General features: G+C 33.5%; 4 protein-coding genes across 11 annotated transcripts; 3 read left to right on the top strand and 1 right to left on the bottom strand.

Moving 5' to 3' along the window:
* Window positions 1–98: 98 nt before the first annotated feature.
* On the top strand, window positions 99–1,219 carry LOC118028819 (15.7 kDa heat shock protein, peroxisomal). The gene is made up of 2 exons (XM_035032527.2): window positions 99–528; window positions 776–1,219. Exons 1-2 carry the CDS (start codon window positions 390–392, stop codon window positions 1,060–1,062), a joined length of 426 nt encoding a protein of 141 aa, XP_034888418.1. The 5' UTR covers window positions 99–389; the 3' UTR covers window positions 1,063–1,219.
* Window positions 1,220–10,627: 9,408 nt separating this feature from the next.
* Window positions 10,628–13,784, top strand: LOC118028820 (probable inactive receptor kinase At1g48480). The gene is made up of 2 exons (XM_035032528.2): window positions 10,628–12,250; window positions 12,772–13,784. The coding sequence occupies exons 1-2, from the start codon at window positions 10,975–10,977 to the stop codon at window positions 13,371–13,373; spliced, it is 1,878 nt and encodes a 625-aa protein (XP_034888419.1). The 5' UTR covers window positions 10,628–10,974; the 3' UTR covers window positions 13,374–13,784.
* A 3,078-nt stretch (window positions 13,785–16,862) lies between these two features.
* LOC118028821 (ADP-ribosylation factor-like protein 8c) lies at window positions 16,863–20,476 on the bottom strand. 2 transcript variants are annotated; one of them, XM_035032530.2, is made up of 6 exons: window positions 20,202–20,476; window positions 18,756–18,820; window positions 18,641–18,673; window positions 18,434–18,555; window positions 17,411–17,572; window positions 16,863–17,305 (listed from the first exon to the last, which is right to left on the bottom strand). In XM_035032530.2, exons 2-6 carry the CDS (start codon window positions 18,816–18,818, stop codon window positions 17,176–17,178), a joined length of 510 nt encoding a protein of 169 aa, XP_034888421.1. In that variant the 5' UTR covers window positions 18,819–18,820; window positions 20,202–20,476; the 3' UTR covers window positions 16,863–17,175. The 2 variants fall into 2 exon arrangements, with proteins under 2 accessions (XP_034888421.1, XP_034888420.1); XM_035032529.2 differs by having other exon boundaries at window positions 18,756–18,837; window positions 20,202–20,475.
* A 1,635-nt stretch (window positions 20,477–22,111) lies between these two features.
* Window positions 22,112–27,168, top strand: LOC118028822 (uncharacterized). Of its 7 annotated transcripts, none has more exons than XR_004684099.2 (12): window positions 22,112–22,443; window positions 22,611–22,656; window positions 22,871–23,307; window positions 23,657–23,690; window positions 24,593–24,999; window positions 25,097–25,145; window positions 25,220–25,345; window positions 25,607–25,711; window positions 25,825–25,916; window positions 26,006–26,159; window positions 26,257–26,394; window positions 26,551–26,692. XR_004684099.2 is itself a non-coding variant. In XM_035032532.2 (12 exons), exons 1-12 carry the CDS (start codon window positions 22,301–22,303, stop codon window positions 26,815–26,817), a joined length of 1,785 nt encoding a protein of 594 aa, XP_034888423.1. In that variant the 5' UTR covers window positions 22,119–22,300; the 3' UTR covers window positions 26,818–27,168. The 7 variants fall into 7 exon arrangements, 6 of the variants coding, with proteins under 6 accessions (XP_073261907.1, XP_034888422.1, XP_034888423.1 ...); XM_035032532.2 differs by lacking the exon at window positions 26,257–26,394 and having other exon boundaries at window positions 22,119–22,443; window positions 22,871–23,029; window positions 23,105–23,307; window positions 26,551–27,168; XM_035032533.2 differs by lacking the exon at window positions 26,257–26,394 and having other exon boundaries at window positions 22,120–22,443; window positions 22,871–23,029; window positions 23,120–23,307; window positions 26,551–27,168.
* Window positions 27,169–28,000: the final 832 nt, after the last annotated feature.

Genomic DNA, 28,000 nt, shown 5'->3' with positions numbered 1-28,000 from the left:
CTAGTAAATAATTTAGAAATTACATAAAACAAATATATAAACTGAATTTTCAATGCTCTCATTTTATTTCTCTAATGCTTTGTCTTATATGCCACTTTTGTTTTTTTTTTTTCCTTCCTATTTTTTCACAAAAAAATTCTCTCTCAAATGGAGATCATAAGATAACATTTTGTGAGCAATTATCTCATCGTCTTCAAGGTCCTAGACTAGTAGTTAGGGCATAACTGCATATGGATACATAGCTAAAGAACACTGCAGAACCTTCTGGACTTTCTTACACAACAAACTGACGTATAAAGCTAAGCCAAACCCCTTCCTTTATCTCACACCACAACCCACCAAAAAAATCCATAACAAAGCTCACTTTCTTCTTTTATTAGTCGTCAACAATGGCTGATGGCTTCTTTGGGTACCCTTTTAGGCGCTTGTTCTTGAGCCCTCCAGCATACCATGAATGGTCTGGATCAACTGCTCTCATGGACTGGCTTGAATCCCCAACTTCCCATATTTTTAAAGTCAATGTACCAGGTAAATAAACTTTATTGAATTAGGCAATCATGATATTTGATGCTTGAAATTTTCTTGAATTAGTCTTTTCTTATTGAAGTCTGAATCTTTAAGAGGTAAAATTTGATGGGTTGTTTTAGTTCAAGGGTAATTGTATTGAAAGATTGAATCTTTTTGCTATCACATTTAAACCTCTCTGGAGTTTTCTTGAGTTGAAATTAATTGATTAATTCTAGTTAATTAAGTAATTTATGTTATTTGTGAGTAGGATTTAGCAAAGAGAACATAAAGGTTCAAGTGGGAGATGAGAATATTTTGCACATAAAAGGTGAGGGTGGCAAAGAGGAAACCCATGAGAAAGACACAGTTTGGCATGTAGCTGAGAGAGGGACAAGAAAGAAGGGGTTTTCTAGAGAAATTGAGCTACCAGAAAATGTGAAGCTGGATCAAATCAAAGCTCAAGTTGAAAATGGTGTTCTCACCATTGTTGTTCCAAAGGATACCAATCCAAAGCAATCTAAAGTTAGGAACATCAATATCACTAGCAAGCTTTGAAATGAATAAATCTAGAGTTTAATCTGTTCTGGAATTGGCCCAAGGTTCTGTATGAATAAATAACCGGAAGCTTGCTGGACTTTCCTCTGTTGTGCTTTGTAATGTGCTAATCAAACTCTCTTTTTCTGTATTAAGGCATTATCTTCATTTACTGCTACTCCATTTCCTGCCTCCTATTGCAGCTGAACACTTATATTGATGGCATACATGGTGAAACAAATAGATCCTGAAAAGGAGTCCACAAACGAAATCATGGAATGCTACCTTGCATCAGCTCAGCACTATAAAAAAACTATAGAACCTTGATAAGGAATCTCTCCTGTTTATGCATAAAGGATTGGGAATTCTGAAGATGTAAGAGGTTGAGAACTACTCTGCTCTTCCCAAACCCGAATAAATTTATCTTGAACCGCATCCTTCTGGCTTTCAACAATCAACATTAACATTATTTCGAAGTCCGAATAGAGAAATCTCCAAATCAGACATACATGCGTCATTCGGTTTGTCAGGCTGAGAAGCTGAGGGTTTTCTTCTTTGTTGAGTGGATCTCGAGGACATGAGGTGTTCATTGGATTTAGCAAAGAGAACACGAGGTGTTTGAGTGGAAGTGGGGAATATTTTGCGTATAATGGATTGAAAAGATGGGAACATGAGGTGATTTTTTTAAAGGAGTCCAAGAGAGCAGTTATAGGTGATCTCACATTTAAACCTCTCTGTCTTTTTCCCAATCTGCTTCTGTGATCTCACACGACTGGCCTCAATTTATAGGTGGCATGTTTTAGGTTTGCCCATTAGGCTGGGGTACGACCACAGAAGTGCCATCTCCAGCATCTATGCTAAATTGCTAATGTAATTCGGAAGGAGTCGCCTCCTTTGAATGCCTTTAATTCGCTGACAGAGGACTTCTGGTGCACTGTTACATTGCATTCGCTTAGTATTTCATCGGGAAGAAAACCAGAAACAATAAAAATATATTTATTTCTAGAATAATTTTATATTTAGAACCCTTTTTTATCATCAAAATTTCTTTAGCTTCTGCCTGCTTCATAGACCAGCGGTGAGAAGGCACAATATCTCTAGTTATATGTAACTTGGGAATGCAGGTCTGATGAACTGCTTACAAATAAAATACCAGTGCCCCGTATCTCCATCATTAACTACAGAGTTACAATAGTATCTTGATCCGAAGGACATGTAGACAGTTCAAGGATAGGACTGCTGTGGAATACTCAAAACGGAGGGCCATTACAGAGCATGAGGGTTTTGGGTGTTTCGTCAAGGATTTGTTGTCAGAATAAGGAGAATGCAGGGTCAGAAATCGATGAAAGCCATTGTTTTGATACACGCTTGAATTTGAGCAATGGTTGAGCAGGCATTAGAAGAAGAATCTCGGTCGGAATATCTTGGTTACTGCCGATTGTTTCGGCTGAAGATGGCCGAGATTTCACTTCACTGGTGCTCATATCTCCCATAAATTTAAAAAATAATGAAATTTTATGACAAATTATTCAGTTAATGTTGGAGCAGACTATGCCTTTACCTGATATTTCAGGGGAAAAAGAACCTCCATCAAAAGATCGTATAGTAATCAGACCCCAGATCGATTAGACAAACGAAAGAAAAGGGGGGGAATTCACATAATAAAACGGAAAAAAAAAATTCAATTTTTTTTCCAGAGAGGAAACTAAATTTCATCATCTGAGATTTATACCAGTAAACTTTGTAGGATATCAAAAGTGGAAAACTTTTTTCTTCTCCTTCTTAAACCCTGCAAATCCCTCTTCAAGCTCTCAGGTTTTTAACCCTTAAGCCACCAATGACGCAAGTAATTTGACTAGAAATAACAAATTTAAAAAAATCTTAAAATTTAATTTTCAATAAACAAATTATAAAATGATGAAATAAAAAAAATTAACATACAAATATTAACAAAAAACACAATTATATGCCAAAAAATAACTTGAGCCTACTCAGGTCAACTTGCCAAATCTATAAGTCAGGTTATGAGATTGAAATAACCTGAAAAAAAAATCATGAAAAAATTTCAAAACCTAATTTTTTTAAAAAAAAAACCAATGTTAAATTATGAGGTGGAAAAAAAATAAGTCAAAAAAACAAAATCGATGTCAACTTTTGTTAGGTTATAAAACATATGTCTTGGTTATTTCATTGGGAGCACCAAATATAAAAAAACCATGAAGGTTAAATCTCAACAAATAAAATATCAAAAGATAAAATTCACAAAAAAAAAAAATAATATCACAAAGGGATCCAAAAGAAAAAAATAATAATTAAAAGGAAAAAACAAGCATAGGTCTACCTAGTTTAACTCACCTAACTCATTGATCATGTTACAAGATCGAGATAACTATAGAAAAATCAAGAAAACCATTAAACCTATTTTAAATATATAAAAAACAAAACAAACATCGAGCAATGAGATCGAAAAAGAAAATAAGTCAAAAAAAAAAAAAAAACCCATGTTAGCTTCTAAAACTTGTGATTCGAGCCATTTGATTGGAAGCATCAAATCTGGAAAAACCATAAAACCCAAATATTACAAAATTAAATGTTAAATAATGAAATTAAAAAATAATAATCAATCACAAAAAGGAATTTAAAATAAAAACATAACAATTAAAAGAATGATAATCAAATTTAAAAGGGAAAAAAAACAAATGAAAAGGTGGATAATTTTAGATTAAAGGGCTAAATTAAAAAAAAATTCACAAAAGAATTAAATGAAGAAATGTAATATAAAAAAAAAAAAGCATGTTGCCACAATCCATCCAAGAAAAAATTGAACAAGCACTAACAATGGAGAAAGAAGATGTCATTGGAAATCTAATGACACGATGAAAGATAATTTTTTCTCATCAAATAACATTTGTTCCTTATTTTTTTAAGTTTTTCTTTTTGGTTTTTTGTCAAATTTAGTTTTTTTTTTAATTTATCCTCTAATATTAGATTGGTTAAGAATTGAGAGTCATGATTTTCTCTTGTAGGATTACATTGGACTCATGATCAAGATAACACATTTGAAAGGTTAACTGGGGTGATATTGACTTTTTTTTTAAAATTGATTTTGTTTTTTAATTTTAAACTCCAACACTTCACATTCTATACTTTTTTGGTTTTGTGAAAAATTGTCATGGTCTTGTGCATAGGTTGCATGGTGGCAAGTGTACTAGGATTCCTTAAGTTATTTTCCCTTTTTTATTTTTTAATTTTTTTGTGATATTCTTGATTAGATTGAAATGTATCTTTATTAATATTTTTTTAACATACCCACTCTTTTTTTTCTTAGTTAGACGCATCTAATTTCATATACACACACACACACACCAAGCTAAGTCAACTCAAAGGTATATAACTTGAATTATGATTTTTATTGCTTTTATAAAACACACTTATGGTTTCTTGTTTTTTTAACCCACTTGTGGGTTCGCAGAATAATTATTGAAATATAAGGACTTCGTTAGCCGAAGATTCAAAAATAAACCGGTGATTCCACAACGGGCACCATCGCTCAGAATTCAAAAATAAAATAAGAAAGGGGAAGGAGAGGTCGAAGAATAGTGTGAGGGTGCACCAATGCTAAAGCTACACTCTCATCATTGCAGGACTCTCCTGTGGACCAAGTGATGATCTCTGGAAGGCATAAATCCTTTGAAGTTTGGACCACTATTGACGGCCCAATCAAAATCATAATCACCACAGTACCGTGACATCTGTCCAGCCAGCTGTCGCCACGTCAAATCGCCAACCTGTCATGTATTGACCCAAAAAAGTAATAAATAAAAAAAAAGAAAAAAGCAATGTATATTATAGGGTCCCTAAAGTAGTATTTTTGTATTGTGACCGACCAATGGTAGCTTTTTGACTCTGAATTCTTAACAACGAAGAAGTGCTAGCGAATCTGTTCTGGGTATACGATCATTAACAGTTGTCAAGGAATAATCTCTCTTCGATTCTTCATTTATTATTACTTTTATTTCAAAGAAAATTGCTAGTACACGCCCGTTGTACCAAACCATGCCTTAACAAATAATTATTATTATACTCTAAAAAATTCCCTGTGTTATTCCAAGTGAAAGCATAATTATTAGTCCAAAGGTTCATAAAATCATGAAAGCATGTGATATAAGTGCGATATTAGTATATGTTTGGTATTGTAATGTTTAATATTTTTTAAAAATAATTTTTACTAGAAAATATATTGAAATATTTTTTTGATTTTTTTATTATTAATATCAATATATCAAAATTATTGAATAACATAAAAAAAATACCGTGAAAATGAATAAATACCTAGTAAAATAAGTTCATCTTCATCATTCCCTCATTCAATAGTTTTGAACTTTCAATTTGGAATAATCTGTAGAAATAATGTTAAGATTATACTAAATAACTTTTACCTAAAAGCGTGTGTGGGAGAGTGAAAATGAATCAAGATGCTCTTGAACAATCATTAAGTTATTTAGTATAGTGTTGTTTGGAATTGTGTTTTAAATTATATTTTACCAAAAAATAAATTTATTTTATATTTTTGGATTATTTTGATATGTTGGTGTTAGAAAATTATTTTTTAAAAAAAATATATATTATTTAATATATTTTCAATAAAAAAACATTTTGAAAAACATTTATTACCATACTCCAATATTATTCATATTATTATAAGTGAAGCATAATTATCATAGCCCATATCATAAGGCCAATGGAATTATGAAAGCATGTGATATTAGTTTATGTTTGGTATTGTAATATATAATATTTTTTTAAAATAATTTTTTTAAAAAATATATATTAAAATGTTATTTTTTTATATTTTTGATGTTAGCATATTAAAATTATATATATAAAAAAAAACATCTATATTTTTTTTCCCCTCGAGAATCAATACCATCTGTTCCAAAATTAATGGCGTGAAAGTACGAGAATCATCTCCAATTTGTTTAATATCTCCAAGAATGAGCTAGATTAATTAATAATGTTGAACGCAAACATATACAATTGGATGCTAACGTGTATTCATTAACTAGCTTATTATAAAGCTCTTAAGTAATTTATTGGAGTTTGTTTAAGGGATCTTCATTTGAAAAGGTCAGAAGCCCACTTGGAATCGATCGGTGCTAAAAGAAAAAAAGAAAAAAAATATATTGCTGCGACAATTTGATGATAGACAACCATACAAGTAGTACTTCTTGCTGCTTTAATTTCATGAACTGTCCAATGAATTATTAAATACGAGCTGGTTTCTGAACTCATTAAACTAAAAGAAGACAGCTTGGTTGAGATTTTTTATTCATTTTTTTAATAATATTTGAATCGAAAGATGCTTGATTGAGAATCATTAATCTTTGCAATTATAGAATTGAAATCTTTAGAAGGATTTATTATTATTATTATTATTTGTTTTGCTTTCTTCATTGTGTTTTTATATGTATAATTTTATCAATTATATCCTTGATTTTAAGCAAGATATCAAAGGGAGGGTAGTTCATATGAAAACGAAACTTAATATTCATATGAAATTCTCTTGAAAAAATTTAGTTAATCTGAATAATATATCATAATCTCAGCTATTTTTTTTTTTAAAAAAAAAAAAAACACATGTGATATCTTAAAAAAAAAGAGACAAACATATATTAATTAAGATTTAATATTAATTTTAAATATATTTGTTGTCATGTATTAATTAAACATACAATTAATAAATAAATTATGCATTTGTCTTGCATTTTTTTAGTTATTAAGAGGACAATTTCATTATGCATAAATTTATTAATTTGAATAGTATGTTAAAATAAAATGATATATTTGAGATCTAACTAAAATTAAAAACATTGTGTGTGTGTGTAAAGAATCATTAAAGACATCATATACAGATGAGCTCGTACTCATTTGATGAAAGAAATAAAACATGTATAAATCATGTTATTATGTTTATTAACTTGGCTGAAAAAAATAGATAAAATAATATATTGAGAGGAATATTTTATTAAAAGATTAAATTAAAACAATTAAATATATTAAAAACGTATTCATTGTATAAATAAGGAAAAGGCCATTTCCTTATATTTGATTTGTCGGTGTAGTAACTTGTAGAGATACAAATGTGAAGTAGAAGTGTACAAGCAATAATGACAATACATAAGAATTAGCCCAAAAGACATGAATACCGGGTAAGATGCTTGTGCCAAATTTTATATAAAAATAATAATCACATGCTCAGTTATATATATAGGCATTAACCTTTTGTCTTATTATTATCCTTGCAATTTCATTTTACTATAAACTTTGCCAAAATTTATTTGAATTGTATACTTTTTCTTCTTTTTTTTCTTCAAATTTGTATTCTATACTTGATGCATCACTCCTTCAAGGTAATGTATTTCTCTCTCTTTTTTTTTAAATTATAATTATTAAATCTAATTTGAGAGCTAAGATTCGCTATAAAAAATTAATTAATTTTGATTAAATTGAAATTCGATAAAATCAAACTAGATAAACCCTTGTATTTCCCAGGAAAGGATGTCGAAAATACAAGTTCTTTCTTGACAACAAATTATTAATCCTTGCATCACAATATAGAATTTTATTAGGATTTACTTAAAATGAGCGAAGAATTTCCATAAACTATTTTTAAACCTTCCCTTAATTAAATATATCTACATATCAGTCACATCCAAATCCCACGTACCAGCAAAGCAAGCTCCAAAAATAGCTTAACTACTTTCATTAGTTACTAGCAAGTGGGACCCATCTCAAAATTTTCTTACCAACTTATCATCTACAATTATTTAACTTAGTTTTTATTTTATTTTATTTTTTTTAGAAAAATACTAGTTAACTCTTTAACACAGAATCACTAATGTAACTCTTTAATAAAATAATCTAATGCTTTCTGTACAAGAATACTTTTATATTTTTAAATTTTATAGAATAATTGAATTATTATATTATTCTTATAATTCAAAATTTTTAGCCTTGATTACTGGGATTTAGTTGTGATTTCATAGTGGTTTGTTTGTTAATATTATTTAGTCCTAATGATATTTTTTTATTTTTGTACAAATAAAAAAACAAAAAAGTTATCAATGCTTATCTCACACATATCACCCACTACACTACCTTTTGGTGGCCCATGTAGCTAGCTCAAATAGTTATAACTGTGATTTTACTATATCATTTGATTTATTTTGGTATTCTTTTTTTTTTTATGAATGGCAAGTGTATAGTGGTTCGGTATGGTTTAGTCCGAAATTGTTTTTTTTTTCATTTTTTTCCTTCTCTTTCTTCCTTGAATTTTGTGTTGTTAATGCAAAAATTCATACCATCCCTTCAATTTATTTATTTTTTAATTTTGGTTAAGTCCCTCATATCTTATTTGCAATTATTTTATTTACATTGATGGTTTCTAATTAGATTTTATTTTCGATTTCATCCTTGATCTTTTTAATTTTTTAATTTGTATTAAAATTTGGTCTTCATTCTTTTATTTTCTATTTGTTTTGTTTTCAATCATTTTTTGATTGATTTTTTTTTTTCAATTCCACCCTTACGCATTTATTTTTTATGTCAAATTTGGTCCTAATTCTTTTATTTGCTATTTTTTTTAATAATTTTCTTAATGGATTTGTTTTGTACAATTCCATCCATGAACATTTAATTTCATTTGATTTTTTCCCTTGACATTTAATTTCATTTAATTTTTATGTGGAGTTTAGTCCTACTTCTTTTAATTGCTATTTTGTTTTGTTTTGCATTGTTTTTTTTTTTTTTATATTGATTTTTTTTCTCAATTTCATCCCTTAATATTTGTTACATTAAGAATCTTGTTTCTTTGTTTTTTGGGTTTGCCTTTAATAAGGTCATTCTAGTCTCATAACTTAGGTCATTGATTCGAAAGATTAGCCCAAATCAACTTTTATTTTTTTAATATTTTTTTATTGGTACTTTCATTTTTTAAATATTTTTTTGATATTTGTTTTTCTTTTCTATTTATAAAGACATCCCAATTTCATGTTGTATGTCATGCGTTAGATTTGTTGACCCAAGTTGTCTGCCAAGTTCACTCGAGACTTTTTTTTATTATCTTTTTTTTTTTTACATTTATAAGTTTTTTAAATTTATATTTTTAAATTGGCTTATAATAGACTTCTCGATAAGGTCTGGATCTAGGATTTCATAGGTTGCAAGCTTTTTAAGATTTAACTATATTTAGGATGTTTTTCTGGGTTTATTTGGTTTTTACAGATATTTTCAATTTCACCCCTATATTTTTTTAATCTTTAAGACTTTGCCATATTTCTTTTAATTTATATTTATTTTATTTGAGATTGTTTTTTATTTTTTTTTCATTAAATTGCATCATCATTAGGATTTTCATATCAAAATTTATCCTTTTTTTTTGTTGCTTTTGTAGGTTTTTTTTTTCAATACTTTTCTACCAATTTCATCCTTCAAAATTAAATTGATTGAGAATTATGCTTTTTAATTGAATTTAGGTAAAAAAAAATTTACAGGGTGCAAATTTTAAGATTAAACCAGGTTTAAAAGGTTTGCCATGTTTTTTTTTTTTTTTTTTTGAACTGATGTTGTCTTATTTTTTTAATCTTTTTTTTTTAACCTTTGTTTTTTTTTTTTGGTTTAATTATATATTTTTTAATCTTTTTTTCTTATTTATTTTGGTTTGATTCTATTAGGTTAATTCTCACCATTTTTTTTTTTTTACTTCACCTCCACCTTTTTTTAATCTATAGATAATCTATCTTATTAGAAATAATTTTCAAATTCACCCCTATGAATTTTAATCTTTCAAGTTTGATCGTAATTCTTTTAATTATAATTTTTTTTTGTGATATTTTTTTTATTTCATTCTCAATTGGTTTTTTATGTCAAATTTTAGCCCCATTGTTTTTTTGCTATTCATTTTTTTTTGCAAGCTTTTTTATTAATAGTTTTTCAATAATTTTATCATTCAATATTAAATTGGATGACATTTAAGCTTCTTGATTAAACTTGAATTCATAATTTAACAAGCTATATTTTTTTAATTGGACTATGTTTAAGAGGTCCATCTAAATTTTTTTTTTGGCTTTTTATTTGAAGCTGATGTTATTATTATTTTTTTTTTGAAGTTTGGCTTTTATTTTCCTGGTTTTCCTCCTATTAAATTAATATTGGGTTGTTTTTGATAATCTGAATAGACTTGCTGTAATATTTTTTGATGATTTATTTACTGTTATTAGTTTTTTTTATATAAATACTTAAATTGCCATACCTTGAACTTGAATTTTTTTTACCTATTGTTTTTTATGCATTAATTTTTTTTTTGTTTGTCCCGCGGAATCGTGGGCAGCATATCTAGTCTTTTTCTAAATTGAAATAAGCTCCAGATCGTAAATTTTCCAACCTGACGAGTTAAACTTAGTTTAACAACAATGGGTCTCTGAGGTGAAACATGCACGGCAAATTTCCTCTCCCAAATCGTCATCACTACTCCAGAATCACTGTATCATTGTTGGAAATTCTTTATTAAACTAGAAGTCTAGAACAATAGCCAACTCAGCAAAGGAAGTGAGTTCTACCCTCCACTGGCTTGCCTTTTAACAGTGAACAGCTACAACAAGTTCTGTCTGTCTCCGTCTCTGCGTCTCTCTCTCTCGCCCCCACTGGGGTCACAACCATCTAAAAGAAGTCACAAACACATTCACATCTGCTACAACAACAAAATTCAAGAATTCATACCACCCCATTTCCAATTTTGAGGACCCTCAAGTCCCAATATAAACTTTCTTGATTCTGTCCTAAACTTGAAGAAACCAAAGACAAACTTAATAACAGCTAGTTAACTCTACTGGGTTGGTTTTCATTTTTGGTGCATTCTTGGTTTTGCCACGAAATATGAAGCCGAAACCAAGCCTTTTGCTTTTGATAACCTTCTTTGTGTTTCTTTCACTGAATTCTTTTTCTACTGTTGAGTCAGATCTAGCTTCAGAGAGGGCAGCTTTGGTTACTCTGCGTGATGCAGTTGGGGGCAGATCACTCTTGTGGAATCTTTCAGATAATCCATGTCAATGGGTGGGAGTGTTTTGTGATCAAAAGAGAAGCACAGTTGTTGAGTTAAGGTTACCTGGCATGGGACTTTCAGGGCAGTTGCCTGTTGCACTTGGAAATTTAACAAGTTTGCAATCGCTGTCTGTAAGGTTCAATGCACTTTCAGGGCCAATTCCTGCTGATATAGGCAATATTGTTTCTCTACGTAATCTTTATTTGCAAGGGAACTTCTTTTCTGGGGAGATTCCTGAATTCTTGTTCAGGTTGCAGAACTTGGTAAGGTTAAACTTGGCTAATAATAACTTCTCAGGTGTGATCTCTCCAAGTTTTAATAATTTGACTAGGCTGGATACTTTGTATTTGGAGGAGAATCAGTTTACTGGTTCTATTCCTGACTTGAATTTGCCACTTGATCAGTTCAATGTTTCTTTTAACAATTTGACTGGTCCTGTTCCTCAGAAGTTGTCTAACAAGCCCTTGAGTTCTTTTCAAGGGACCTTGCTTTGCGGGAAGCCTTTGGTTTCTTGCAATGGTGCTTCAAATGGGAATGGTAATGATGATAAGTTGTCCGGTGGAGCAATTGCTGGTATTGCTGTTGGATGTGTGATTGGATTTTTGTTACTTTTAATGATCTTGATCTTCTTGTGTCGACGAAAGAGAGACAAAACAGTAGGGTCTAAAGATGTTGAGCTGCCAAAGGAGATAGCAGTTGAGATCCCCAGTGGGAAGGCGGCTGGGGAAAGTGGGAATGTAAGCGCAGGGCATGCTGTGGCGGTGGTGAAAAGTGAAGCTAAGAGTAGTGGGACTAAGAATTTGGTGTTCTTTGGGAACACGGCGAGGGCATTTGGTTTGGAGGACTTGTTGAAAGCTTCTGCAGAGGTTCTGGGAAAGGGGACTTTTGGCACTGCCTATAAGGCCACTCTGGATGTGGGGTTGGTGGTGGCTGTGAAGAGGCTGAAGGAAGTAACGGTACCGGAGAAGGAATTTAGAGAGAAGATTGAAGGGGCTGGAAAGATGAATCATGAGAATTTGGTTCCATTGAGGGCTTATTATTACAGCCAGGATGAAAAGCTTCTTGTTCATGATTACATGCCCATGGGAAGCTTATCTGCGCTTTTGCATGGTGAGCATTTCCTTCTTTTGCATCATGATTTATTCCTTTTGGTTCTTCTTGTTATAATTACTTGATTTGAGTTTTCTGACATGCTTGTTTCATGTAATGTAATAATTTTGTTGATAATTCGGCATTCTACTGGAAACCTCAAAATTTTTGCTGAGATTTACCACATGTAATTTAAAATCCTGAGCACATGGTTTTGAACTTCCGTTTTTGCTTCAACTGAAATAGATCATATTTTTCACTATTAAGCTGCCTTTATTTGGTAGAAATCATGTCTCATCGGATAGCTGACAATTAAAGTCCTCTCAAACTGCCTTGAGGGCATAGTTATATCTAGACAACTGCAGTTTGCAGTTGCATACTGGTCTTTTGAAAGTATTCAATCATGGTTTTGTGTCTAAATATTAGCGTTGGCAAGATTGGGATGAATCATTGGATTATGTTGAGATTCATTGAGCACAGAAGATTAAGATAACTTTTGGAACGTTGGTTTTGTTTCTTATTACACTTGGTTTCAACTGCAGGAAATAAAGGGTCTGGCAGGACTCCATTGAATTGGGAGACAAGGTCTGGCATTGCCCTTGGAGCTGCCAGAGGAATTGCATACATCCACTCTCAAGGCCCTGCAAGCTCTCATGGAAACATCAAGTCATCAAATATCCTCCTTACTACTTCACTTGAAGCCCGCGTCTCCGACTTCGGCCTTGCACACCTTGCAGGTCTTACACCCACTCCCAACCGTATCGATGGCTATCGTGCACCAGAAGTGACAGATGCTCGTAAAGTATCCCAAAAAGCTGATGTCTACAGCTTCGGTATATTGCTGTTGGAATTGCTCACTGGAAAGGCTCCAACACATTCACAATTGAATGATGAGGGTGTAGACCTTCCAAGATGGGTCCAATCTGTTGTCAAAGAAGAATGGACTGCTGAGGTGTTTGATCTAGAGCTTCTTCGATCTCAGAATGTAGAGGAAGAGATGGTTCAGCTCTTACAGCTCGCAATCGATTGCACTGCCCAATATCCTGATAACCGCCCTTCAATGTCCAAGGTGACAAGCCAGATTGAGGACCTTTGCCGCTCTAGCTCTCAAGAACATGACATTGTAGATGACAAGCCCTCGTAACATACTTGTTGAGTTGATTCAGATGCACCACCATCTTCTCAAAGGACAAAGAAACATCAGCAACCTGTCAATGTTTCCTGGTGTTTCATACATTGTTTAATGTAGCGCTTCATTTGTTTGTTTATTCTCGGGTTCATTTCATTTATGAACTCTTTCTTTTCCATTCCTTCTGTCTATTTTCCCTTACCTGTTTTCGTAGCTGCAGTTTACTTCTGCATTTTGTTTTACCTTTCATGTCGTATTTCATAGGAGAACTCCAACATTATTAATATTTGTACTTGGCTGTGTGTAAGTGTGAATAACTAGCAAGTTATTTCAGTTGAGTACATGATCCTGTAATTCTTTTTAGCATCTTTTACTTTGTTGCTTTTCCTTTGTAAGCTTTTGGTCATGAATGTTAAGCTTTTGGTACGTGAGATTCTGCTAGATTTACAAGCATGAATGTTGGCCTTATTTGTTTTTTATAGGCACTTCTCAGAGGAGATGAATAATCAAGGTCTTATTATGCAATAAACAATCATGATTTGAGAGGCAGGTGCTATGTCAATCTGATCATCAATTAAGGGTCATGTCCATTTATGGTTTGATTTGGACAAAGACTCGGTCTTGCCTTTCTCATTGTGACATATCGATCAAGACAGAAACATCCTACTTGAGGTTACAGAGACTTCTTGCCACTGATGTAAATGGGAAACAGCCCTTGACTACATTCTGAAGATGTGGCTTTTGCCTCTCTCTCTCTCTCTCTACGGTGACTAGTTCCAACAAAATCTCGTCATAATTCAGAATGACACTTACTCGGTTCATGCTTAGCATAACGGTCACTTTCTATAATTATTTCCTGGCAATCAACAATATGGCATGCTTCCTCATGGGATATGATTTTATCTTCTTCTGTTCTCCATGCTTTTGCATATCTCCCTGTCCATTATTAGTTGGAAAAGGTTTTATAGCATTGAACCAATGATTTGACTAAAAGAGGCCACTTACTCCTGGAGTTCTTCAACTTTCTTTCAAAATTCAAAGATGCATGCTCCTTTTCTTTTCTCTTTCTCGAGTACTTTCACAGAGAATTGGCTGCTTCTTTTTTTCCTTTTTGAGAAATATACATCGGGAGACTCAAGCATTTCCTATTCTTTTCCAGCAAATGGACAGCGCTACAGCTATATATTGTCTTCAAACAAATTTAAATAATCCAGTTTCTTTGCTTCTAGTGGACCAGGTTTATTTGTTGAAACTGAGTTGTATGACGTTGCTTAACCTTATAAAGTCCCCTTCGAAACTGCACTATTGCTTCGGGCACAAATCTAATTTGTTCAAACTGAGTTGTATGAGCTCAGATCTAATTTTGTTCAAGAGTGGGACCATATGGGGTTTGTGATTTAGCTCAGATCCATATAATAACCCTTCTCTTTCTGGTACCATTAAATGCTAAGTCAAGACACTATGATATCCATGGCTGAGTTAATATGTTAGGTCAGATGTCGTTGCTTTGATGCTAAGAAACTAATAGCTTTTACAATGTTCGAAAATGATTTTTGTTAAATTTTAGATTCTAGTATAAGAAAAGATAAGCACCATGAGTTAAACCTTTACAACTAAAAATCATAAAATAAATAAAAAAATTAGAAAAAATAACAAAACTAAATCAAACATGATTTTTGTAACCTCATTTAAGGAGTTCCATGTAGCGGATGGACTAACAATGCAATCTTTCATAGAACCAGGTCTTGAAAATCTTTTAAATTTAATCTAAAGGTTATATATAAAAAATTATAATCTATTTTAATTATTATGTTGGTTTGACTTGACCAAACCTGCTCTTAGACCTAGCTCCTTTTCTCTAGTTCACAAAAATATCTATTAAGTCATTTATATAGTCTTTTTATGATATATCCTTATCTAATTGCGGTAAATTTTTTGATTATTCAGAACTTTTACTTTTTATTAATATGATTTTATCACCCGGTCAACTTAGTAAAAACTCAATTGACTTAAAAAATTATTATTTTAATTTTTTATAAAAATATATATAAATATATATTAACTCAAGTTAATCTACCGCCTCGTAACTTATGCCAAGTTCACTCAAGGTTTAATAGCTATGAATATGAGTTTTTCACATTTCAGTCATATATGTTCACATGCATTGCAGAGATTCATAAATTTGCTGAGCGGTTGCCGTAAACACAATTATCCTTGGCATCATTCTTTGAATCTAAGTGTTGTCCATGAAAAAAACATCATTGCCTTATTGTCTATCTAAATTAACAATAGTTGAGGTTGTTGATTTGAAAATGAAATCTAGTAATCCTGTCAAGAAAGTTCTTTAGAACATGAAATCCGGGACTATAAAGCAGAAAATGACCCAACAAAAGAAGGGATGAACCAAATCCATATAGGCATGTATGGGAAAAGACTTGACCTAGGACTAACATGTTTTGTTGATGCTAACTCGAGATCTTTGTTGATTCTCTCTAAAACTGTCTTGTCTGAGATACACACCACCGAAACCAATCATTCAACCTTAGAGATCACTCAAGAAAGTGATCCTACCTTACATGTCCTATATGAACTAGAATTAACATGGAAACAATCTATACGACACAACAATTTTGTACTTTCAACGTTAGTTTAGTATCTTCTCCCTTTTGTTTTAATGGGAATCGAGTGGAAATTGGAATAGCCACAAGGAGCTAGCATTGCATGGTGAAATGGCATGGGATCTTTCAATATTGTTGTAATTATTGGTTGACAAATCTCGAAGAAGAGAAAATCTTTGATGCTTACCATTAACGTAATTCCCACTGCTCTTGTCTGCCATCTGTAGGCACCAAGGTCTTCAACGCAGAGTGGCAGCCATGATTTGTGCATGTCCTAATGTGGTGGCAGTTCGATTATTAGGAGTGCTAATCTAGTCGGCAATTTGATAGAGGGTAGTAGGATGGTGGCTCATCCAACTGTCCTCTGGGTTGCATTATTTGCAATTATTAATAAACTATTAACCGATATAAGAAAGAAAGAAACCCTATTTGGTCAATGACAGCCCCATTACTGACTCTGGAACAAGGCCCTCTAGCTACTAGACTTCTTCAATCCAGCTAAGTTTTCTGCTGTCTACACATTAGCTGACACCATTGCCTGTTTCTCCCTGGAAAGATCTTTCTGCTTTCTGCAATCCAGGTCATCATTAACCATCTAGGTTTACAGACATAAACTAAGACATTGAGTTGCAATTATCGAGGGTGTTCTTAGCTGTCCGGGGAGTTGGAGATCACGACTGTTACCAGCGAGGCATTTCCTTGGGGTAGAAGAAAAGCAGAAAGGAAAAAGAATTCCATGCCCCTACCTCCAAAAATAGTGTTGGAAAATTATTTTAATTGCAGCTTTCTGCAAACCTCCAATAAAACACGAAATACAGATGCTTAAATGACACAATCCCTTTGTCCTCCCAGTAAAAATGCTGCTTTGGTTTCATTTGGACATTGATCATCGTAACTTTTATCAATATAAGCACAGTAGTAAACATTACAAATACAAGAAAACTTGCAAAATAAGCAGGCAGGCTCAAATTCCGAAGATAAAAATACACGAGGAAATAAATTAATAGAAAATGCACAAACAACTCGCTGCAAGCATTATGGTACTGTACAGTGTAAAAAACAGAACATTTGGAATGCAACCAGGATCTAAAAACCAGCAAACAAATTCCACCAGGAAGAATTTGTATTGCCTACTCTGTGCTTCTAGGCTTAGTTCTTCACCCTTTTTATTGTAAAAGAGAGCATCAACTTGGAGAAAGTCAAACTACAGATCCTGTTGCTGTTTTTGAGTGCTTGATAAGCCAATCAATAACAATGTCTATGTTTGTGGACTCCTTGCATGAGATCATATAGCAGCAAACCTCTCTGTCTGTGATTGATTCAAGACCTCTGAAACCATCCAACAAAATACAAATAAGAAATAAATGTCTACCTTTAATTCTTGAGGGAAAAATTTGAAACAAAATCTACATCATATAGTAGGACTAAACTCACAGCTGATCCACCAAAGCTTGCTTGGAAAAAGCTTCTGACTTGTCAATTTTGTTGCCAACGACAAGCAAAGGGATTCCGCTTAAGGAAGGTTTGGTTAGGAGGTCATGTAACTCACTTCTAGATAGGGGAACAGTGTCCCTGTCAGCTGCATCAACTACATATCTGTCTTTGCATCAATCAAGATGGAAAACAAAAGAGTTAGTCCATTAAACAGACACCAAGGAGAAAACAACAGCGGATATCATCCACTAATGCTCTAGCTAACAAGAGTGAAGGCAATATAAAAAGAATACATGGCATCTGCAAGAATAAGGATTGGGACAACTATTCCAAGTTATAAAAAAATTATTGTCATCTTCCCTTATTTTCCATTACCAAAAGTAACATGACTTCTTAATGCATTATTTAATTTGAGAAAATGAAATTTCCTGCATAACAATAAACTGTATGACTAGGTATTCATTCAGCATGTTAGCATTTCTTCTCTCTTTTGGCGATTGATGCTTTCCTATGCAGCAAGAGAGAGCATTTCAGATGTGACAGGGTATGTGTTCTATAATCAGTACTTTTTTTTTCCTGTCGGAAAAGAGAAGTGTAATAGACCTCCTTCACATGCAGTTAAATATGTGGATGTGTGTGGGCAACAAAGAAAAATAAAAGTTTTGGCTTTATGGGTACGTTCCTATAGACATTGAGAAAAGCCAAATATAGCCTACACCCATACCTATTTCAAACAACGTCATTGATTGAGCTAACAAAAGCCAAAGCTCTATTGGGGCAAAAGATTCAGTAGCCTTAAAAAAACCAGTTCAAAGATCAAGAGAAGAGTTAATCAGGATTTTCATGGAAAAATTCGATGATAGATGCGGATTACAAGGTCTGGTATGACTCTGACTTATCATCCTGGAACTAAAAGATAGTGTTTCTTGCTTGGTCCTAATAGGTAGTGCATTCTAATAAAATAAAAATAAAGAGAAGTGATAATGGCATAGCAAAGATGAATAAGAGAATGGGTGGTATTACAGAATCGCAGAGACTCCACGACAATAACGCTCCCACATTGTACGAAACCTCCGCTGCCCTCCAAGATCCCAAAGCTTTATTGTCACATTGCCTTTTGTAACTTTTCGCATGTTGAATCCAACCTGGTTTTCATAGTATGAAAAGTCTATATCTTTTAAACATCACCAAATGCTTTATTTGGAATTTGTTCAAGGAAAAGATACCTACAGTTGGAATCATGTCCTCACTGTAGCCACCTGTCTGGTAAACATAAAAGGAAAAATGTTAAAAGGGAGCCACTCAATAAAACCCGTAAATATGTGCCTGGTATGTGTCAACTTACAGCAATGGAATTAACAAGAGATGTCTTTCCAGCATTCTGAAGGCCTACAAGGGATAGCTCCATTTCTTGTTTAAAGAATAAGCTGATAAAATGTCAGAAGCAGAAGGCAAAATCAATGGAAAGAAGTAATGTGCATTGGTTATTACAGTTATTAGACAAACAGATTAAAAATAACATTAAGAATAAAAAAAGTTGTGTACGCTTGGATAAGTCAACAACATTCCAAGAGAATGTGAACCAACTTTCCAGAAGTTCATCAAATAAACATTTGACCACAGTTGCTTTCTCATACTAGGGAAGCTGTTCGGCTCTTTCTAAGCCAACAATGTTCTATGACATCAATCAAAAAGATCATTTATACTACTATTGCCTACAGAATAAGTATCAGAGAACCAGAAACGAACAGAAATGAACCCGCCACTATCCTCTTCATACAATGGCTTCCAGTTTTGGTCAGGTTCATGAGATGGTAATATGCAAGACAAGCAATGACATTCTCACAGAAAATTATACAGATTTCAACTCCACCACAGCCGTGCTGTATTTTTATGCATATGTTTAATCTTCAGAGCAGCTACTCTTTATTGTCTTGATAAGTCCAAGACCATTAACCACAGAGCAACAACACCTACCCGTTTGAACAACAGCCGAAACTATATGATGCGATGACTTTCTACTCCTAATTCATGAAGTAATACAATGTGAAAGGGTACATCTCTTTCCTTCATATTCAGCAATTTATGCGAAATTATTCCCATTATATGGCATGTGGTTTATATATATATATATATATATATACAATTCCCTTTTATATGCTTAAGCACAAAGCTCAAATCCTTTATTCGTTTATATTAATCCAATTTTCCACAACAACATTACTTTTCTCTTTTTGTTCATGTGTATTCTCTATCAACATCTAGGCACTGCTTAAAGATAACCCATTTCCAAAAGCTCCTCTTTTATCATGAAAATTTTGCATACAAGAACTAAACGAAACGCATATAAGAAACTATGCAACGAAATACTCCTCATGACCAATTCATGTCTCTCGAATAGTAATCTTGGGAGAGCTAAAACGAATATAGTCAAGTTTACAATCCACATATCATCCCATCACAAACATACAAATTATGTCCACAATTTTCTTTTCCCTTTGAATAATTTTATGTTGCTTACATTATTTCTTAACCTAGTATACTTTTCGACTATCAATATTTAAACTTTATCACCTCAAAATGATTACCAAAACAAATTGATTTCAAACATACTAATTAAGCTACAGCCGATTAACAAATTAAATCTAGTTCAATTAATCAGCATATATGATAAATAACATCACATCTTTTCCAAAACATTCTCATCATCCAAACAAAACTAAAAGAGCAAACACAACCAACAAAACAAAAAAGAAATACCAAAAAATTACAAAAAGTGAGGGAAATTTACCTCCTGAGCCAGTTTAAAAGGGAATCAAGGAGACCCATTTGGAGAAAAGTAGAGATTTTATCTTGAAAGGAGAGATTTTTAGACTATAAATCCTTGTCTCTTGAGGGGGAGGGGAAGGAAATGGGAGAACAAAGGGAAGTAAAGTGAGAGAGAGGATAAAGGAAACTACGCCGACAGTATCTCGTATCTGTCAGCTTGCTGGAGTAAAGAACTACTTCGTTGATTTTGTTGTAATAGCTGTTGTGACATGGTGCAGGGGAAGATAATTCATGTGTTTTTTTTATTGGATTATTTTTATTTTATTTTGCAAAAACCAAAAAAAAAAAAAAATGTTTTTGTTGTATTTTTTTTATTCCACGCTTTTAGGTTTTGTTGTCCTCCAATTTCATAACCCCATCCGGAGCCTTTCATATTTCCAAATTTATCAATGCACTTTTGACTTTTCATCTAAGTAACTAGAATTTAAAGGAAATTAAATAAAAAAAATCTAGTCAAACATTTTTTTCTTCTCTTATATCTGAATTTGTTTTTTTAACAAAAAAAGATAGATTTTTCATTAAGAAATCAATAAAATTAGATGGAATTTCGTAGGTTGAGTGAGGTTTGTGTTTTAAAATAGAATTACTAGATTAAAAAAATAGAAATATATTTATTTAAAAAGATAAAGATGACGATATTAAATAAATATATTTCTGGGATAATTTTTATATATAGACATATTACTCCTGTCTCATTTCTCTTTCCTTTATAGTATGAGAAATTAATCAAACCATACCCTAAAATATCTTGAATCAACTCTGAAGTAAGGTTAAATTGTCGCATGATTAGCAATTAATTGGGGTCAAACAAGCAGACATAGTTTAGCAACTACATATCTAATAGCTTCCTTCAACGAAGTAGGTTTGAGTCCCAATAACTCTTAAGTTTATTTAGTTATTATTATGTAATGGAGAAAGGTGTGATCCTCTGCGAGTTCTCCCCCTCATTCTGTTTGTTCTTGACCAGAAGATGAAGGGCTTAAAGAAGCATGCCGCCGGCTGGCGTGACAGAATATTTTGTTCCGGAGAGGAGTTGATTCTTCAAGATCTTCAGAAGCAATTCGAGTCTGTCAGCTCTTTACCTTGTGTGCGTTTTCTGTGAAGCAGATTCTGATGATCCAAGTGTTTCCGGCATGTTTGGGAAGCTGTTGTTCAGACAGTCTTCTTGCATCAAGTTTCTAACTCAGTGTGCTAATTTGATAAGATTCCTGGTATTGGCAGGCCATGCTCATCCTCCTGAGTATTTTTTCCAGCTTCATCTTTCAAGGGATTTTCAACAGGTTTCTGATGTTGTTGGCCGGCGCTGCCGGCGCTTTTCAGAGTTTGAGCTTCTTCTTTCAAGGGATTTTCAACAGGTTTCTGATATTGTTGGCCGGTGCTGCCGACTCTTTTCAGAGGATGATGTCTTATTCCCTTGGAAGCCTCCCTGCCTTGTACATGCATTATCACTTAACATTATCTCTAAAATATAGTCAACGAAAAATGTAATTATTTACAAACATGCCATTATTTTTTATTTAATGATTAAAAGAGGTCTTATATTAAAACTATTACAGTTTTACCATTAAAAAAAAACCTAGCCACCACTATCGACCTTTTCTTCTTCATTTTCTAAATCCTAACCCTAACATTAAATTTCCAAATTCAAAGGATGATTTGGGTATACCAGAACATATATATATAAGACGGAGATGAAAAGTTTATATTAACAACAATCATGAAATACAAGGGTCATATTAACTAATTAAATTGTTAAGAGATGGAATTAACAAAATCAAAATGTTAGAGGGATAAAAAATAATTTAACCTTTTTACCTCTTATCCTCTCCTTCTTTTAAAGCTAGAAAAGAAGAGAAGAAAAGAAAGGAATTGTTTGTCAAATCGTGGAATTCAATTCAATTCCAGTCCCACATTTTTTTTCCATTTTCCCCCCTAGTCTTTTATCTTCCCTCGCGCCATTTAGCTCCCCCAAACACCCCCCTCCCCTCCATTTCAAATTTCGTCTTGGCTTCATGGAAGTGGATTATGTGAGTGAATGAGAAGCTCGAAAAGTAGAAAAAAATGGCGCAATTGAATGTTTCAAAAGTAATTTCCACAAAATCCGAGCAAGAATTCAATGACATTTGTGATTGGTCCAACGAGCTTGACCATCTTCCTTTGCTACAACGTCGTAAATTATTACTGTCAGGGAAACCAAATAGAACGTGAGTGAGTCAATTTTTTTCATAAAGTTTTCATTTTTTATGTGATTATGTTTTTATTTATTTATTATTTGAAAAGTCTTTTTTTCTTTCTTTTAAGGGGCAATTCCTTGTGTGATTTTCTTCGTGGGTTTTTTTTTTTTTTTTTTTATGATTGATTTCTTGTATAGGTCCAATGTTGATGTTGTTGTTAAAAAGGAGTACGAGGATTCCCAGGTAACTAGCTTCTTTCGCGCCCGGTGTAATTTAATTTCTTTATTTATTTTTTGGCAATTGTGTGAAATATGGTGTTGTGGGTCTTTTTATTTAGTGTTATTTTTGGTAAATTGTTGTTTGAATTATTACTTTTCTTGAATTAAATTCATGCGAATGCCTATAGATATGATATGATACAATATTCTTTCTTCTCGCATTTATGTGGGGTCTACAGGAAGTTTCTGTGAGTGCCTCTTCTACTAATGTGAGAGAAGGTAGCAAAGTTGCAGTAAATCAGTGTTTGCAGAATGGCATTGGTGGGCAAGGCTTGGTTAAGTCGGGAGATTGCAGTAGTCAGGGGACTAAAGTAAATGCATTTGTTTGTTTGGATCAGGTAATGTGCTCAGAAGTTGCTGGTAATGGTTTTGGCATTGAGAAAGTTGAGACAGTTGTTTGCACTTTAACCCAGAATTCAATGGCGCAGAGTCAACCTGCTGAAGCGAAGGTGGAGTGTTCGTATAATAATGTTCAGAGCACATTAGAAGATAGCATGACTGGTTCTGCGGGTGCTGATTTGCAAACAATTAAGGTCAAGAGTAATAGTCCTGATGACTGTGCAGATGACCTTGATCATGTTGTATTGAGAGTGCGGCAAGGGATGCTACTATCAAGGTGTTGTTTTTATGTCTTTTGGTGGAGCTAACTGTTTAAAGTTTTGGTGTCCTTGCACTCATTTCTCTGCAGTGGTAGAGCTAGAGTAAAGTAAATGCGAGCCAATATGGGGAAAAAATATAAGGATGGACATAAAATTAATCTAAAATAACTTGTTCATAAATAAAATATGCAAACTTTTGGCAGGGCCTGCTTGAATGAACCCTCAAAGTCAGGGTTAAACTTAACCTTATAAAAACTTTTGAGGGGTCGTAGCCCCCCTCACCACAAGTTGTAGCACTGCCCTTGTGCCTCTGTGCCCTTTTTTTCCTACAACAATCAACTCTTCTTTTTTCGTGTAACTTTCCAGGAAAATGTTGAGGTTGGAAAAGACAAATTTGGAGGTAATTTGTTGTCCTTTTAATCTGATTGCTGATGTGTAATATTGTGTCAATTGTTGAAGACTGCTAGAATATTTGAGGTGTAGGCATTTACATCATGCAGCCGTTCACATTGAAAAATCATTAACCTTGTTATACTTCCCTTGTGCAAATTTTGTTTTGCAATGACCTCTTACTCTTCTCTTCTTGTAGTTGAATTTCTTGGAGCATTTATCTACTGTTCATTTACTGCTCTTCCTTAGATTTTTAGACTTGACTATAGTTCATTATATTATTATTATTATTTTTTGATTGAGCATTTTGGTGTATAGCATGTACATTGGCCTGAGTGGCTCCCTGAGAAACCTTTTGCTCTATATGCTTTCATGGCTTTCTGTGGTGTTTAAAACTCAAGTCATAAAATGGTGTGACTTTTGCGAGATAATTGATAAAGCTATGTTATGGATTTTTCCCCCTCCCAGCAATTTATGTGTTGACATTTTTGTAACTCTGTCAGCACTTGTTTATGCATCTTTTTTTCTTTTTTCTTTTTATGTGTGTGTGAAGCCTATTTTAGAGTGATTACTTTGTATTTAATTCTCCTTGTTTCTCTTTTTGTGCTCAATGATACATGTGGCACGAACAATATATCTCCTGTGCATGGTTAACTGAGTTCAGTTGGATTATGAAATGTAAGTTAACGTTCCACATGATTATTTTTGGCTGGTGGATAAATTGTTCTCTTGACTCTTCCTGCGTGTATGTGGAGAATATAGAGCATATTCTCTATGGCAACATTGAAAGGAAAAATAAGGGATTTTATATATTTTATGCTATGAGGTCAATATGAAATTTATTCTTTGTCAGAGACATGACATCTTGTTGCCTTTCTTCTGAAAGAAAGTGACTGAATATGCTAACTTCAGGGATTGAACATGGAGTCAAATTCATGCCAGAAACTGCATTTCATGCCTGCAACAGCTGATAGTATGGCTAGCTCAAGTTTATCAACCATGATCAATGTCAAGGCTGAACCATTGGATAACAATGAATTGCACAACTCGGACAGAATCAGTGTCTCTAATTTCTCCATTAACAAGGTGCCAGTGAAGACTGAACTTGAAATCCCCAATAAACTGTACAAAGACAAGTTGGATCATATGCAATTGCAAGATCGCATCAAAGTGCTGACCAAATGGAAGAGTTCTAAATCAAAGATTTCAGGGAATTCTGAATGCTTGCGTAAAGCCATCCCTTCTGATGTTGAGCATGGCTCGACTGTTCCAGACCCAATAAGGTTCATCCAACCACGGAAAAGGAAGAAAACCGCCACGTATGTCTTGCCCTCCCTAAAGCTGGACTTGTGTCTGTGATTCACCCCCTATTCTGTAAACCCTCAATTTTTGGATCTATTGATTGTTGAATTGCAGGGATTCTGTTGAAACAGCACTGGAGGAAGATGCTCCTGGACTTCTGCAGGTAATGCATGCAACTTTCTCATCCCTTTTCCATGAAATTCAGATTTAGTTTTCGCTGAAAATGTCAATTGGCAGGTGTTAGTTGAACAAGGGGTATCTCTTGAAGAAATCAAGCTTTATGGAGAGGCAGATGATGATGAGGCCATAGACGAATCATTTATTGAAGATGGATTTGGAGAGCTTGAAGCTGTTATGTCAAAGGTTGACTGTGATTTTCTGAGATTGTGATATCTATAATTTCTAGATATTTGTGACTAATAAAAAATTTAGGGATTCAATTTTTCTTCCTATGGGCCTTTGGTTCCATTTTTTAACATGTCATCATCGATTTCTGGCCTTCTAATTAACTAGGAAAAAGTAGAATTAGAAATGTACTTTTTTATGTTTCCTAATTAAGTCATGTTGTGCTTTGCAAATTCATATCTGTTCTGATGCTAGCCTCTTTCTTTGTCTGTGGTACAGCTACTTTTCCAGCGTAGCTCCTTACTAAAGCTTGCTCCCATACAATGTGCGAAGGCCTCAAGACCTAATTATTGTTTGGAATGTCTCTTCTCCCTTGTAGAGCAGGTAACAAGTTTACTGTAAAAATTATGGGGAACAGGGACTTGAAGTTGTTGATAGAGTTGTACCTTCTTTTATCAAACACTTTAAAAATAATATTTATGACTTGTCTTCTTTAGACACGGCATCTTCGGTTTCGTAATTGGCCTGCTGAATGGGGTTGGTGCCGAGATCTTCAGTCATTTGTATTTGTCTTTAAAAAGCATAACAGGTATTTCTGCAAGAGAAATTATTCTTCTAGTTAGTACTCTCTACATATTGTACTGGAAAGTGATGGTGTTCAGTTTCGCTTGAATACAGAATAGTGCTGGAACGCCCTGAATATGGCTATGCAACATATTTCTTTGAGCTGGTAGATTCCATATCCATTGATTGGCAGATTAAGCGTCTGGTGACTGCCATGAAACTTACCAACTGTGGCAGGGTTAGTGTGGTTGAGAACAGACCATTATCGGTAAGAACTTAAATCTGTTTTCCTTGGCTGACTACTGGTACTTGTATTGACATCATTTGATCTGTTGCTAAATGGGCTTGATATCACCACATATTAGTCCGCTGATTGGCTCAGAGAGTTGGCAGGAGAGTTTTTGTCTTAGTCCATGAAAACTGGGCAGTGCATGACCTGGAACAGCAATGCTCTAGGTCGAGCTAGGTTTGTTTGTGGGGGTAAAAATACCATCTGACCTGACGTAAGTCATTTTTGCACTTATTTCCAAGGGTAGTGGTTAGGCAGATTACCCCACCCCTTCAGGAGACTAGTGTGCTGAGATTGATAATTTATTCGTTTTGAAGGCTTCCATCAAATTGATTCGTCTTTGTCTAATGCATTCAAATCTTTGATTAAGGTTGGTGAAGACATAACTGAAGGCGAGGCTAAGGTGTTGATGCAGTATGGTTGGACACCTAATAGTGGTTTAGGAACCATGCTAAACTACTGTGACAGAGTTTTTCATGACAGGAAGAATGAGAAGGATAGCTCAGAGTGGAGATCAAAAATAGGGAAATTGTTGATGAATGGTTATAATGGTGGAAGTATTGTTTCAAACAATATCGAGACAGAGCTTATACAGCATACCAGTGCTGAGAGCCCACAAATTAAGATGGAGCTTTAGTGGTGTCATCCTATGTTGTGCCCTGTGCGGGTCTGCACTGCAATCTACACAGAAATGCACCAAGACTGGTGTTCCCTTGCTTCCAAAGTCCTAATTACTCCCTTCAGTCTCTTGCCGTATCCTAAACGTATAAATATTTAGGTAGATGAAACCTGTCGACAGGCTTTTGTGCAGCTAGCTACATACAAATCAAAGAACCCTAGAATCCTGATTGTTGTGATGTAGTGTTGTTACTCATAACCGAAGTTTGAATTTCTTTCTTGCATATCTCGGTGTTGCCTTGCGAAAATGCAGCAAATTGTGATTTATCTCCTCATAACTTGAATGAGAACTGCCTTGTCCATCCTCGAACATGATACTAAATAATATATTATGACTTGCATTCATATTTAACTTATCGACCTAAACTTGACTCGGTAGGTTGATTCTTGATCCAGTTAACCAAAGCAAACCCAGATGACTTAAGTAGCCCAAGATGCCATCTTGGAATCAGAGGCCTGAGCACACGTCAATCTTCAAGGCGTTTCAATGGTGTGTAAATAATAACTTTTAGTCCAAAGAAAAAGAAAAGGCAGACTGTTACCAGCCCAAAGTTCTATTTTAGTCTCCTGGGCCAAACTTTACATTGTTTTCAAAAATATAATTGATGTATTCCTAAATTCAAAAACTTCACTTCAATATTTTTTAATTAACGTGTAATATCTTCTTTTTAAAGATTTTATCTTAAAGGTATCTTAAACTTCGAGGTTTCATTTTTTTTTTTTTTTTAACGTTCAAGGAATCTTTGCATTTTATTGCCTTCCAATAGTTTACGGACATCAATGGTTTTTCTTCTTCTTTTTTCCCACATTTTATTTGATTGATTTGAACCTCGAAGTTTCTCGAATCTGATGTTTCATCCACTACAAGGATGTTTTTTTTGACATGTAACGAAATCGAAGCCTCCACTTTCTTCCTAAAAAGAGCACCCCATTAATTATTATTATTATTATTATTATTTATGCAAGTGCAAGTAAAGTAACCAGAAGTTACATAGAACATAAATTTGTCGACAACATAGTCCCAAAAAAGATTGAAACCCAACAATAACAAATTATGTGTCTTGATAACGTTATAGATGGATGACATCGACTAAGGTAAATATGACTCCAATAATGTTTTAAAAGCTCATGGTTTGTGAAAT

The sequence above is a fragment of the Populus alba genome, chromosome 17 (genome assembly GCF_005239225.2).
Source record: "Populus alba chromosome 17, ASM523922v2, whole genome shotgun sequence".
In the NCBI taxonomy this organism is placed as follows: Eukaryota; Viridiplantae; Streptophyta; class Magnoliopsida; order Malpighiales; family Salicaceae; genus Populus; species Populus alba.
Note: the sequence above shows the minus strand (reverse complement) of the source record. Positions and strands in the feature narration are given on the sequence as shown.

Excerpts from the sequence above, each read along its gene's own strand:
- LOC118028820 (XM_035032528.2), top strand. The coding sequence starts at position 10,975 with ATGAAGCCGAAACCAAGCCTTTTGCTTTTGATAACCTTCTTTGTGTTT. Across the intron at positions 12,251-12,771 it reads CTTATCTGCGCTTTTGCATG|GAAATAAAGGGTCTGGCAGG; the intron begins GTGAGCATTTCC and ends TTTCAACTGCAG.
- LOC118028819 (XM_035032527.2), top strand. The coding sequence starts at position 390 with ATGGCTGATGGCTTCTTTGGGTACCCTTTTAGGCGCTTGTTCTTGAGC. Across the intron at positions 529-775 it reads TTTTAAAGTCAATGTACCAG|GATTTAGCAAAGAGAACATA; the intron begins GTAAATAAACTT and ends ATTTGTGAGTAG.
- LOC118028821 (XM_035032529.2), bottom strand. The coding sequence starts at position 20,239 with ATGGGTCTCCTTGATTCCCTTTTAAACTGGCTCAGGAG. Across the intron at positions 18,838-20,201 it reads CTTTTAAACTGGCTCAGGAG|CTTATTCTTTAAACAAGAAA; the intron begins GTAAATTTCCCT and ends ACATTTTATCAG. Across the intron at positions 18,556-18,640 it reads GTGAGGACATGATTCCAACT|GTTGGATTCAACATGCGAAA; the intron begins GTAGGTATCTTT and ends TATGAAAACCAG.
- LOC118028822 (XM_035032531.2), top strand. The coding sequence starts at position 22,301 with ATGGCGCAATTGAATGTTTCAAAAGTAATTTCCACAAAATCCGAGCAA. Across the intron at positions 23,308-23,656 it reads CAAGGGATGCTACTATCAAG|GAAAATGTTGAGGTTGGAAA; the intron begins GTGTTGTTTTTA and ends GTAACTTTCCAG. Across the intron at positions 25,346-25,606 it reads TTGAAGCTGTTATGTCAAAG|CTACTTTTCCAGCGTAGCTC; the intron begins GTTGACTGTGAT and ends TCTGTGGTACAG.